Source organism: Prunus avium, chromosome 8, assembly GCF_965620075.1.
Source record: "Prunus avium chromosome 8, drPruAviu1.hap1.1, whole genome shotgun sequence".
NCBI lineage: Eukaryota > Viridiplantae > Streptophyta > Magnoliopsida > Rosales > Rosaceae > Prunus > Prunus avium.
Window position 1 is genome coordinate 8,918,657 of NC_142291.1, and position 13,266 is coordinate 8,931,922.

At 36.8% G+C, this 13,266-nt stretch overlaps 1 protein-coding gene across 1 annotated transcript; it reads right to left on the reverse strand.

The window, feature by feature from the left end:
• Positions 1-1,757: 1,757 nt before the first annotated feature.
• Positions 1,758-8,043, reverse strand: EMB2756 (transmembrane protein (DUF616)). The gene is made up of 7 exons (XM_021957661.2): positions 7,638-8,043; positions 6,405-7,166; positions 5,254-5,609; positions 3,807-4,018; positions 2,896-3,152; positions 2,618-2,796; positions 1,758-2,279 (listed from the first exon to the last, which is right to left on the reverse strand). The coding sequence occupies exons 1-7, from the start codon at positions 7,903-7,905 to the stop codon at positions 2,196-2,198; spliced, it is 2,118 nt and encodes a 705-aa protein (XP_021813353.1). The 5' UTR covers positions 7,906-8,043; the 3' UTR covers positions 1,758-2,195.
• Between the last annotated feature and the right edge of the window lie 5,223 nt (positions 8,044-13,266).

The window sequence follows — 13,266 nt, forward strand, 5'->3', positions numbered from 1 at the left end:
CCATCCTAGACTGTAGAGAAAAGAACATATTAAGGTCTAAATCACAAAGATAGCTCTGTACAGTTTGGTGTTTACCTAAGTCAGTTTGAAGTTGTATCATGTGGCCATATATATTGGTTTGATCCACTGTAGGCCCAGAAAAACACCACTGAAACTTGCATAATGCTAACGTTTATAGCGAGGTTTAAATTTTGATGCAAGAGGACCTTGCAAAAATGGGTGTGATGTGATGATTCGTCATTACAACAACAAAGAGTTGAGTGGTTATGTTCCCATATCTGTCGGGAAGCCGGAACACACTGATGTCTTGATTGATTGCCTCAGACGATTGTCTTAGTGCAGTACCTCTATTAGGCAAGATTTACTACTTCTGCAACTTTTTTTTTTTTTGGTGACAAGGAATGGTTCATTTGATCTCCACTAAAACGATTTATCACCTTGCTAAAATAGAATTTTCTATTGTATTTTAGACTTATTACTTACAATATATTTATAAGTAATAAAAAATGATTGGCAATCATTGTATTATTTGTCAATCGTTTCATCATTGTTCATAACACCAGTTTTCATAGTCAACCCTAAGAAAAATAGGCAAATCAATATGTGTTCATCTTTTTAATAGAAAATAAATGGATTGTCAAATTAGAATTAGTTAGTTGTTTGTTTGGGTTAGGGAAAATCTTTATTCTTTTGAAAACTATATATCATAACAATGAGGGTATTATTGGTATAAAAGATGGATTATTGATGGTACATGATCACCAGCATTCACAATATTACGCATCACCATAGATTGAGTTATTTGCACTAACAACCCCTTGAGACTTTTTTTCCTTCACAAAACCCCATGAGGTTTTAAATTGTTTTCACAAAACCCCTACCCGTTGATTTTTAGTCCAAAGATTGATGATTTTATATATATAAAAAAATTCCAAATGACATAATTAGCCTTTAAGATTAAATTACACATACATTCATTTAGGTTAAATTTGTTATTTGCTTAAGTTGTTTATTTAGGAAATCATCAATTTTTGGACAAACAATCAATGAAAAGGAGTTTTGTGAAAACCATTTGAAACCTCAGGGGGTGTTTGTTCAATTTTAGAAATCTCGGGGGTTTTATGAAGACACCACAAAACTCAGGGGTATTAGTGTAAATAACTCCCATAAAATCTCATTGTGAAAAGTTCGTAGTGTGGTTGTTGATTTTATATGTGCTTCACCCCTGTTTTGATTCCCAAAGTGTTGATAAACACTGGAATGACCTTGAATGGGACTGACTCATTCTTTCCACTCCCAAGTAAACATGCCATTATGGTGTTTTTTTTTTGTTGTCAAAATTTGAGAGAGGGTAGGGGAGGTATAATTGGGGTTCGAACCTGAGACTGCTTTATTTTGTTGTCAAAGTTTGAGAGAGGGTAGGGGAGGTATAATTGGGGTTCGAACTTGAGACTACTGCAAATGCTCTTACCACTGACCCGATGTCAAACATGCCATAATAGTTATCAAACCAATCATGTGCAACTCCACAATGTACATACTATTTTGGATCTGTAGACTGATTCAAAAACTATCGTTAGAAAAGATAGGTAAAATTAAACCAGAATATGGGTACCAAAGGGTTTTTTTTAAATTAAAACTTTTTGGCCAGGTAGGTAAAACTATCTTTAGAAAAGCAGAAATCAAATCACTTTCCACAAACTAAACCAAAATATGGGTACCAAAGTAAAATCCAGCCAATGACTCAACAAAGTCAATTCAGAGAAATCAATTATCAAATTGTATTGCCTAAAAAAAATTATATATTGTACATGCTTGAATGACCCATTACAGAAACAACAAAACCGCAATATCCATTTGCTGTAAAATACATGGGACTATGATTTGGATATTCCTACTTGAGGTATTCCTACTTGCCTCCAGAGGGATCAATGAATGAAAAAATGGGATGAATACAACAAAGCTAATGCAGCTTGCATGCAGAGTTAAGTTTCTTTCCTGAAGATGCACTCAGCGTGGTGGTAAAAGCAACTACTGCAGTGCTTACTTCACCCCTGAGAACTCTCTGAAAAAAAAAGTTCGGCATCGTTGTAGACTTCTTTCACCATGAGACAGTCGGCACAAACACAGTGAAATGGGTGACCAAACGAGAGTTATATAAAAGCAGGTTTCAGCACAGCCAATCTAGAAGAGATTCACTCTGTTGCCTGTTGCCGAATACTCCGCTTCTCGTCTGACCTGTGGCGAAACAACTTAGCTATAGTTCTCCTCTCACAATCCTGCAATATTGACGAACCCAGATAAAGACTGTTAGATCCAATCCATGGTCTTTTTTCTCTGTTCTTCATATAAAAATGATTGGCTTCTAAAGAGTCATTCTTCCTTACAAACTGAGGTGGCAAACACACTATTTGACTTGTGAATTGGGATTTACCCACCTCAGCTTGTAAGGAGAATACTCCTTAGTCTTTATCCATAAGGGATCCAGGCATCTTTATCCACTCATGTTGGTTGTGATGAGGAGAGGTAATTCTTACAGTTAATCCAATTAAATTCAAATTATTCATGTATTTTACATTCATTTTGGCTATAAACAATAATCTGCAGAAATTTTCACCTTGAACATATTAAGCTGAAAAGGTTTTCCAGGATTCATCCTTCTTAACTTCTGGTATGTATATGCAAAACTTAGCTGATCACGAGGAGTAAACCGCTCAACCTCATTGAACCATAGACACGAAAACAAATTTGACATAGGAGTGTGTGCCCGGACAATAAAAGATCCTTCTGGTACATCTGCAGATGCGATAAGACAAATTATGTCATATACTGGTATAGGAAAGTGCATTGCAGCCATAATATTTTAATGAAAATGTCTTTCGAACAAAATCATACTGCTGGGAAGAAGCTTGTTGGGATCCAAGGCGTTGAATCTTGTCAGGCCATCAGCCTGGTAGAATGCAAATTGTTGATCTATGATGGTATGGTTATACTTATTCAATCTCTTATTCTGTGCAACCTCTTCCCATACACAGTGTCGGTCGTAGTGATTCGAAATTGCATACTCATAACCTTTTCGCCACAGAAAGTATTCCAATATGAGTAAGGGATCAAGTTGGAGGCGCAATTTGCTGTCCAACCAGATTGAATACCTGAACATTTATGGAATAGTTTGAGACTAGAGCTAGTTTTCATAAGAAAAAATACAAACTCAGCAAATAAACAGGCAAATCCAACAAGTAACACATACAAAAGCATAAGTCCCACTATAGTAATATGCTTGTTGTTAGATTTTGGTCTAGATCTTAGAGTTGAGTATTCGGGTTTTCAGTTAGTCCTTTATGACGGTTATCGTGTTAGGATAGTGGGACAAGGGGAAAATGTTTAGTGGTCACATCCATATCCCATTGTACTTAAAATACTCAAGACTTTAAGACCTGAATTTAGAATATTTGAGTAACGATTCAAGTTTTCCATCTCTCTCTCTCTCTCTCTCTCACACACACACACACACACACACACACACAAATTCTTTGTACAATGTTCTTTAAATCTACAATTGCTAGCTTAATGTCACAATCCTTAGTGTTCTGTGTTCTTTAATACCTGTATTATTTTGGAAAGATTTATTAACTGAAATCTGAATTCCATAATTCTCATGGACACATGCATAATCTAATCTACACAATTAACACGTATAAATCCACAAGTTAGCATAGTCATTAAAAGCTTTAAAGACCGCTACCAAGTATAATTAACTGCCTAGAAGATGACAATTCAGTACAGTTTACTAGTTACATTCTCACCTTGCAGAAGGAAAAAGCCGATGAGGCAAAAGTTTTGGTATTTTTCCCACTCTCCGCATATCAGTATATGGTAGGTTCTTCACCACCACAATCTTCCATAAACCAATAAAACCCATCCGATCTGGAATTTGCCCTTCTGAAGAAAGGGTTTGCACAGTAACTTCATCGACAAACATAACAAAGCAAACATACTTCCTTGACAAACGAGACACCTGAAATTAAGAGAATTTCAATTGAGTCAATGTTCATTTTATCTGTTTTTTTTTTTGGTCTATGCCATTTATTACAACTTTATGTCTAAATCAAAGAATATTGACTAACGTCGAGGGGGGTTACCACAGTGGTTGTGGCCCTCCCCCTTCCCCCCTGCTTGGCACCTAGGATTGAAACCCCAGGGTTTCTTTCCTCCCAATGTAACCAAAAAAAAAAAATATTGATTAACAGACACAATAAACTCAAAGTGGCATTGGTATTGAAAATTTCCAATGGATAACTCAACTTAATGTAGAGATGCTTTGAGAAATATTTAGAAACATGGATAGATTCACTTTCTTTCTAAAAAGATAGAAACTTTTATTAGCACAAACTCAATCTGTAAAGTGAGGGACAACAAGTCCATTTCTATTGTAACAAAACGAAACAAAAACAAAACAGAACAGCATTATAGCTGCCTTCCAGTCTTAACAAATGGCAGAAAAATGAGTGCATTAGAGACTTTGGCCCAAAGAGATGACTGAAAAATCACTCAAACGTACAACTCTTCCACATCCGCCAATTTTTGGAATCACAGCAAAACCCCTAGCCCTCTCACATAGCACAGAAGAACTTGCATCTTTGGAATGAGACATATGTAAGATATAGGTCTGATATGTCTGGTTCGTGACAGCATTAACAACCCAATTTCTATAGCAACCCCGATTAACTACTCTTTTATTTCTTCATTCTATTTGTCAAACCAACTGTTAGATTTGAAGCTTTAGATCTGACAGCAACTATTCCCCACAAATTTGATCCAAACGCTTGGGTCAAAAAGTACGGGCAAAATGCTAATAATATCTTATGCAACATAGATGGATAGTTATGGGTATTGGATTGGCTTGAAAATTTATGAGCAAAATTAAAACTTTGAATCTAATGGTTGAATTGATTATAAACAAATCTTATGAGTTATAGTTCCATCTATTGTATTTAATTTCATTTGTTACCAAGTTAATCGAACCTAAAATGTCATGGTGCAAAACTTGTATTTACACGTGTGTCAATGGCTGTTAAAAGCCCAATGCTCGACAAAGACAATATGCCAATATGAAATTTATAGTTTCATTTTTACTTTTTTTTTTCCTTGATAGAAAGATTATATGAAATTTGGATGGCCTAAAACAAATGCAACATATCATTAAGAAAACAGTAGACAATTTCTTTTCCTCAGGAAAGGGATTCTCCTTACCGTTTTACCATAAGGCATCCTCAAACGATCTGAATTTCCAAAGATGCAAGAGATAACAGCGATGTGGCATCTGCTGATGTAATTTGTGTCATCTTCTGCCAAGTCAAATCCAGTGCTTGGGGATTCTTTAGGACCCTTAACAAAGCCACATTTTATTTTTTGATCATTTGCCGAAAAGGAATTTTCCCGTTCTTGCAGAGTCTGATGCCCTGCAAATCTAGGTTCCCAATGCTCTTCTCCTTCAGGCTTGTCCTCTACTTGAGTATACTGCATGCTGAACCTTGCAAACTTTCGACTTTCTAAAGGCTCTATAAGCTGTGCAGTAGAGTTTAAAAACTTCATCTCACAAGAGGAACCTGAAGAATTTCAATATGACATGTCAAGAATACAACAACAACAATAAGGAGCAACCCTTATTAAAGCACCTAGATTGAAAGACAACTACTGTCATGACGTTGCATTCAACTATATGCATAGATCAATCCTTCAGAAACTGAGCCAGAAACAAGAAATCCAAAAACAATTAAAGTGGCTCTTCTAAACCGCCATGGCCTTACTCACAGCATTTACTCTTAACGACAATTCCAAGATCTATACAAATATCAATACAGAGCAGTACAGATTCGTTAATCAAAAGCACAGTAGGTTTCTTTTTAAGTAAATGAAGTTTAAGTTTTTCAATACTACGACCATGATTTGTTTGGAACACGTACACCTTTTTTCATTTTTGTCTTTCTAACTAACGGAAATAAAACTAAGGAAATAAATATAGGCGGCAGATAAACAGCCACTTTCTAAATAGTACCAATATACTGAAATGTATGCAGTTACCTAGTTGCAACAAGAATGAACTGTTTTGTCTGTACTAAGTCAACTTATATGATTTGCAATAAGAACTAACTCTTTTCTTTTGTCTGTACTGAGTAGCACTTCTATGATTTGCATAAAGATTCTAATTTGTAATCAATGACATGCAGAAAGCAAGACCAAATGTCAAAATGAATGTCTAACCTACAAGCAGAAGCCAAGTGTAATTCACTTATGCAAGCTGAATCAAATATCAACAACTGAGAAGATAAATATTAACTAGACGTGGTTCCTTCCACACACACACACGCACACAAATATGCAAGAAGAAACAGATATGTCACCAGAATATTTGCGGCGCTTAGGTTTCCTTTTTGAAGTTGATCGTGACTTTTTTGAAGATTGACCAGAATGTATACTGACATGCCTGGGCTTTGTGTTAACTTCATCAAGATTTCGAGAGTGCTGAGCAGGATCATCTTCAAATGAATTGGTGGAGACTTTCTCAACCTTGTGGGAAACATTTTGATCATTAGTTCCAACATCAGGAAGATCAATGGACTCTCCACTATCTTCATCATGTGATTTTTCTTCATCAAAATGGTCATTCTGATTTCCCATATCCTCATATTCATCCATGTGAGTTTCATGAAAATCAATCCCATCATCATACTCGTCATCAACATCAATTACCTCCTTTCGCTTATCCAAATCTTCATCCTTAGATTCTCGACTATTCTTTAGAGAGGCCTCATACTCAGCTTCATAAATTTTCAACTCATTGCGCCCAGCTTCATTGTACAATCCACCTTTCCTACTGGAACTTTTAGGAAAGTCATCATTCGAGGACTTCTTGTCACTGTTTTTAACTCTCACACGAACATCACCCTTATCAGTGGCTTCATCACTAACACCTGCACTACTATCCTCATTATAATCTCCATCCCTTCTCCTATCATCTTTATCCCAATATCTAGAATCTCGACCATGAACTACTGAACCCTTCCCAAACCTAAGGACTTTAGAAGTTTCCGTCCGTGTCACATTTGTGAGAAAGTCAGGATCATTCTTTATGTCATCTTCCTCAGCATGATAAGTATTTAGTTCTGCACTAACACAAGAAAGCAATCACTTGATGCTAAGCTAGGATTCATATAATTCCAGTACCAGATGCTGCTGAATTAAGTATACCACTTTTTCTTTATAACAAAAAATTATAAAGTTCCAACAACCATGGAAAAGAGAATCAAACAATTAAAATGTATCTGAAATGTTAATGGGATTGATCCTTTTCCTATATCTTTTCAACAATCAAGCAAAGTTCTTAAATAATCAAAATGCAGGTGAAACATAACAAGATCAAATGCACAGATCTTCTAACCTAGATAGGAAATAGGAAATCAACTAAAACGCAAACTACAGTGTGATCCTTTTCCCTCTATTGTCTCACCAGCCAAATAAAGTCCGCCATTGACAAGTAACTAACTACTTTCTTTTCATTTCCTACATTTTCCCGGGGACCAAACAAACCAATATTAAACACACACACAAAAATGAAACTTGAAAAAGGAAAATACCTCTGCTGTTTCGGGAGAGGTAATAGTAGGCGAGAAGAGTAAAAACGAAGACTAGCGCGAGAACGAGGACGACGGCGCCAATAGAGATTCTAAATGGGCCCTTGTCGGATCGACCCGATCGGCGGGCCCGACCCGGTTTGTGCGGGGCGGTGCGGATCCCGACAGCGACGTGATCTGGTCCTCCTCCTCCTACTCCACCGTTTGAATGGTGGACATCGTGGCCACGTAACCCCAACCTCTCCATCCCTGGCTGCCTGTGCTGAGCCATTCTTGCATTGTAATCTTGTATCCCTTGAATTTCACTCCTCTCTCTCTCTCTCTCTCTCTCTCTCACTGTAGACTCTAGAGTCCAGACCAGAGAGTCCTAGGATATATTTGTCTGCGTTTTTCTTTCCTTTGCTTCTCTTTTTTATTATTTGTTTTTGTGGTTTTCTGTGAATATTTAAAAGAATATAAAAATAAAAAAATAAAAAAATAAAAAAAAGAACCAAAATAATTGAAGTTGTGTTTTGGGAGGGAGTGGGAAGGGAGGAGGGACGATGATGACTCAAATTAAGATCTTGTTAATTTGATCTGTTAGTGCCAAAATTGCATATGAGATCTGTTAGTTTCTCTAAAATAATTTAATTTGCTACTTTTTTTTTTTTTTTTTTAAAGAATAGGATTTCATTCATAAGCCAAAAAAGCATATAAAGAACGACATGAATACACTGGTGTCGTTAAAACTTTCCTAGGAAAATTGCATGGGACAATCCATAGGTAGGAAAAAGTATCACACATGTCATGGACTAATAGGAGAGTTCGACACAGGCCACTTTAGACTGCTACAAAGAACAATTTCAAGCCCCGCAAAGAACAACCCAATACAACGTAATAATGTCAAAGAAAAACTCCTATGCACGCATAGTTCGATGTACAAAACAACGTGTTGTGAGCATCAAAACATAGCCAGTAGAAGTACCAATACCAACTCCATGAATCTACAAAGAACCTGAAAGAAGACAGACAAATTTTGTAACATCCTGACCCAAATTTAAGTATTTGTTTAATTTAATTAATTTAATAAACTATGAAATTACAATTTTGCCATCAGGGATAGGGTTATTTTGGTCACTTTTTTAATCCGGAAAGATTTGGGGGAAATGAATGGCACCATGACGTAGATTGTGTCGAGATGAGTCCGTAGACATGTAGTAAGCTCAAATCGGAGCTGTAACGAAAAAGTTACGATCAAAGAAAGCATAATGGCAAAACCGTACATATTACGAAAATGAATTTTTAGAAGTCTGAAATTCTTCTCTCTCTCTCTCCCACTTCCTCTGCTCGCGACACCTCCCCCTTCCCCAAACAGCCACCGGTCGGATTTTGCCCCACCACAGCCATATCCGACTGCCATTTTTTATGGGATCGATACCAAAACGACTGGTTTTGCTCCTTCTTCCTACCCCACCCCTCAACCGCCGCGATCCGCCGCCCCGGTCGCCGTAATTTGCTAAAAAAACAACCGGTTTTTAAGTAAAATTTTCGACTATTTCGACCACCAATTTCTTCGATCTAGGTATTCTTTTTCATCCTCTCAATGTGTTCTAGCTAACGGTTGGGTTGATTAGGATCAATTTCTGCGTTTTAGAACTCAAATTGTCGCTTAAATTTGGCAAGTTTTCGGTAAGTTCCGGTCACTTTTTGGTCATGGTCCGAGAACAAAAGTTGCTCCATTCATTGTCCTGGTCATGTAGGTACAGGTCTTGACTAGCGGTTTAGAGATTTTTCAATCACCTGAATTTTCTAGACACCCACCTGCTGCCGGTGTGTGTGGCGGCTTGTGGGCACTATTTGGATGGCCCATTTGGTCCTAAAATGATCCCCATGTCGTCTCGAGCACGACGGTATGCTCGGATTTGAATTTGGTTATCATTTGACTATCAATCGAATTTCGCATATTAGGCGATATCCGGGTTCGATACCGTTGGATCGACTCCAACTTAAAATATGTTGGTCTAGCATCTCTAGGATCGTGTAGGAATTCGCGGAAGGTGAATCGAAGTCCCGGATGCTTCGATTAAATAATTCAAAGATTAAGTTAAATGGTAACCGTTCGATCGTGAGCGATCCGACCATTTGATTCAGACCAAACTTGCAGGACATGAATAATAAACCTTGTTGAACCCATAGGAACTTTCGGATTTGGAAATCGGAGGTTGTGGGCCCTGTGGGCCCAGTTGACCAAATTTGGGAAGTTTGACCACTCAGTTGACCTATCGTCTTCCAAGGCTATTCCATCATCCAGAACAGGTAGTCGAACCTTAAGAACTTCTCGTTTGACGTACACACACTTGAATCCCGAGAAAACTAGGATTTTATTTCAAGTTCTCATTCAAAGAAATTTATGTTAATCTAGTTCTCGTACTCTGAAATAGGTACTCTGGCTACTCGTACTCAGCAGGCCGGACCTTCTCAGGGTCAAGCAGCGTGGGACTACTTGTGAGTGGACTTTGTTTTTAAACTATAATCATTATTTTCAAGAATGGAAAATATGCATAATGATTTCTTGGATCATTGAGTTAGAATATATTTAATTGTTGAATATAATATTTTTATGAATATATTGGACGTATATTTGGATTATGCGGATTTCGATTATATTGAATTGACTTATGCTATTCTTGAGAATTTCTATCTATATTTGAATATATGAGGGGTACATGGGATGGATAGAGATTGTGGAATGAGATTTGAGTTGAGGTTTATGTCAGTCATGAGTGCTATAAGCACTACCCTATGTACCTCCCCGGATATGGAATATTGGAAATTGGATACTTGGTGATATGGGATAATTGGAAAGGTTGGAACCCGGGCACCCTTGACGGGGTTAGTCTACGCGCGTAGGACTTGTCACAAGCGTACGAGTATTGAGGATTCTGTTGTACGTGCTGGTGAGCTTAGTCCCAGTTGGACGGCTCGTTCCCTAGCCACATGGTCAATTGAGGATTCTTCCATGTGGACTAAACAAACAATCCCCCGGTTGGATTGTTTCCCTTGTACAAATTTGGTAGTGTCATACTTATATATATATATATATATATATAGTCCCAGTTGGACGGCTCGTTCCCTAGCCACATGGTCAATTGAGGATTCTTCCATGTGGACTAAACAAACAATCCCCCGGTTGGACATATATATATATATACATATATATATATATATACATATATATATATATATACATATATATGTATATATCTATTCATTCATTCTTGTTTATCGGTGAGGATACTTCCTCGCTCGCCATGCCAACAGGCACGCGTTTCGAGAGACTAGTTTGGGAATAATAGAGAAAGGGTTGAATGGGATGAGTAATAAAGTATCACTATGGGATTTCAGATTTCACTATGGTTTTGACTCAACTATATATATACATATAGCTATGTCAGTTTGGAATGCATATTGATTTCTGCATTGTTTTCTAAACGGTGGGGTTATATTATGTTGTTTTCAAATGTGAACTAAACTTCGTGATCCCTTAGACGAGTTTATGTAGGATAAACTTTCGAATCATTTTTATTATATTGAACTTTATTTCTGTTTGTAAACTGAAACTCTTTAGATTGCTCTGATGTCGCCCATGCTAGGGTTGATTGTAAGGCCGGAGGCCATTGATGTTAATTGCATGAATTTAACTTGTGCATGCTGCCGGTTGGTGTTATTGAATGTGTTTTAACATGTTGAGAATTTTGGGAATGTTCATTTTTCAGGGAAGACTCTCCCGAAATTTCGGCAAAAAGTCTCGTTTCTTTAGTAAGTGGGCCCGGCATCGGTAGGATATCGAATAATCCACAGGATTCATCTCGGATTCCGAGGAGTTTGGGGCGGGTCCTTTCAAATTCATCCTCCAATGAATAGAAATTGTAATGATATAGAAGGGTTGGTAAATTCATAAAAAATGAATATCAAAATATACAAATCAGATCCATCATGGATCTTCTTTGTAATAGTTTTTCCTTTCAAAAAAAAAAAAAGAAGGCTTAGTAAAAATTATTAAAGCACTTCGCATTGTTTTCATCATTTATCAAGGATTTTAAATCCATCGAAAATATATATATAATAAGAGAGCATCTTTACTAGACTTCAAATAATTTTGGATGTCCGCACGTTGTTATCGATGGATGCTATTATAAACAGGTAGGAAAGCAGGGAGAGGTTGTACAAAATACATAGCGTCTGCACGATATATATATATATATATATATATATGTAAGTCTTAGAGTCCAAACGGTAAGACCCAAAAGAGGCACGAGCGGTTGGGGCTTGAGAGGTGAGAGAGAGAACGATTTGAGTCTCAGATACCTTTGAGTCAGCTTTAGAAGTTACCAAGAGTCTTCTTTCTTTGAAGTCTGAGAGAGAATTCAAACTTTACTTTTTCACCGAGGTGACTAGACTTGACTCCATCATACTCTACCTGAAATGGGTAAAGCAGAAAAATAAAGGGTAATCCTAGAATAACTTCATCCGTGATATTCCTGATTAGGACGAAGGATGTCTTAAAACAAATCTTATTTTGGCAGACATGGGCTTTGGGTAATTCAAAATTTAATTGTAATGGCTTACCAGACGCTGCGCCTAACGTTTCTTTAGACTTATGGTAAAACTTAGTGGGAACTAAACCTTCCTGAATGCAGATAAGGTCGGCTCCTGAATCAAAAAGGGCAACTGTTTTTAACTCACATTCATTAATAAAAATACTAACTTTTGCATACCATTTTCTAAAATTAATATGCTTAATTAGTTTTACCACTTTGGCATCATTATCTAGAGGCTCAATTCCTTTCTCGGTTTCAGACTTAGTTTCAGAGGACTCTGGTTCAGACTCAGGTTGGGTTTTTGGCTCGAATTTCTCCATAAGACTTATTAAGTCTTGCTTAATTTCATAGTTTTCAGACTGTAACTTTTGGCTAATTTGCTTAAGTTCAACTAACTCTTTTTTCACATTTTTGACTTCTAGTTGCAAATCCTGAAGGGTGACTTCTTTCTTCTTACTAAATTGTTCCAAGGTGGTAGTAAGACTTATCTTAGGGGGTGTGTGTGAACTCTTCAAGACTTATGACTTTTCTAAATTTTCTCAAATATTCAGATTTTAACTCTGGGTTTTCAACTTTACTTATTAAATCAATTAATAATTCTTCTTGTTCTTCTTGTTTAGTGAGGACACAAACATACTTGCTTAAGACTTTACAACACTTATCTTTACATCCTAGTTGGATAGTGGGTGAACTGGATTGGGAATTTTCAGAACTGGAGTCATTTGAACTGGTTTGAGACATTGGGTCAGACTCAGAATTATCTAGCTCAAGGACTTTAATTAACTTGGTTTCATCTTCGGATGCTAATTTCAATTGTTTAATAATGTCTTTAACTTTACACTCATTTGCGTAGTGACCGAATCTTTTGCACTTAAAGCACTTCACTTTTCTTTTGTCGGACTCTTTCTTAGAGTAATTTTTCTTTTTGTTATGTCGGGAATCTTTTGACCATTTTGGCTTGGAAACAAATTTTCTTTTGTTATAGAACTCATTGTTATCCTTGAAAGAATTTCTTCTTCGAGAATAATATCGGCTTTTACTGAAACGCTTAT

Coding starts and splice junctions, on each gene's coding strand:
- EMB2756 (XM_021957661.2), bottom strand. CDS start 7,905: ATGGCTCAGCACAGGCAGCCAGGGATGGAGAGGTTGGGGTTACGTGGC. Junction 3,153..3,806: donor CGGCTTTTTCCTTCTGCAAG/GTGAGAATGTAA, acceptor ATAAATGTTCAG/GTATTCAATCTGGTTGGACA. Junction 2,797..2,895: donor CAACAAGCTTCTTCCCAGCA/GTATGATTTTGT, acceptor TCGCATCTGCAG/ATGTACCAGAAGGATCTTTT.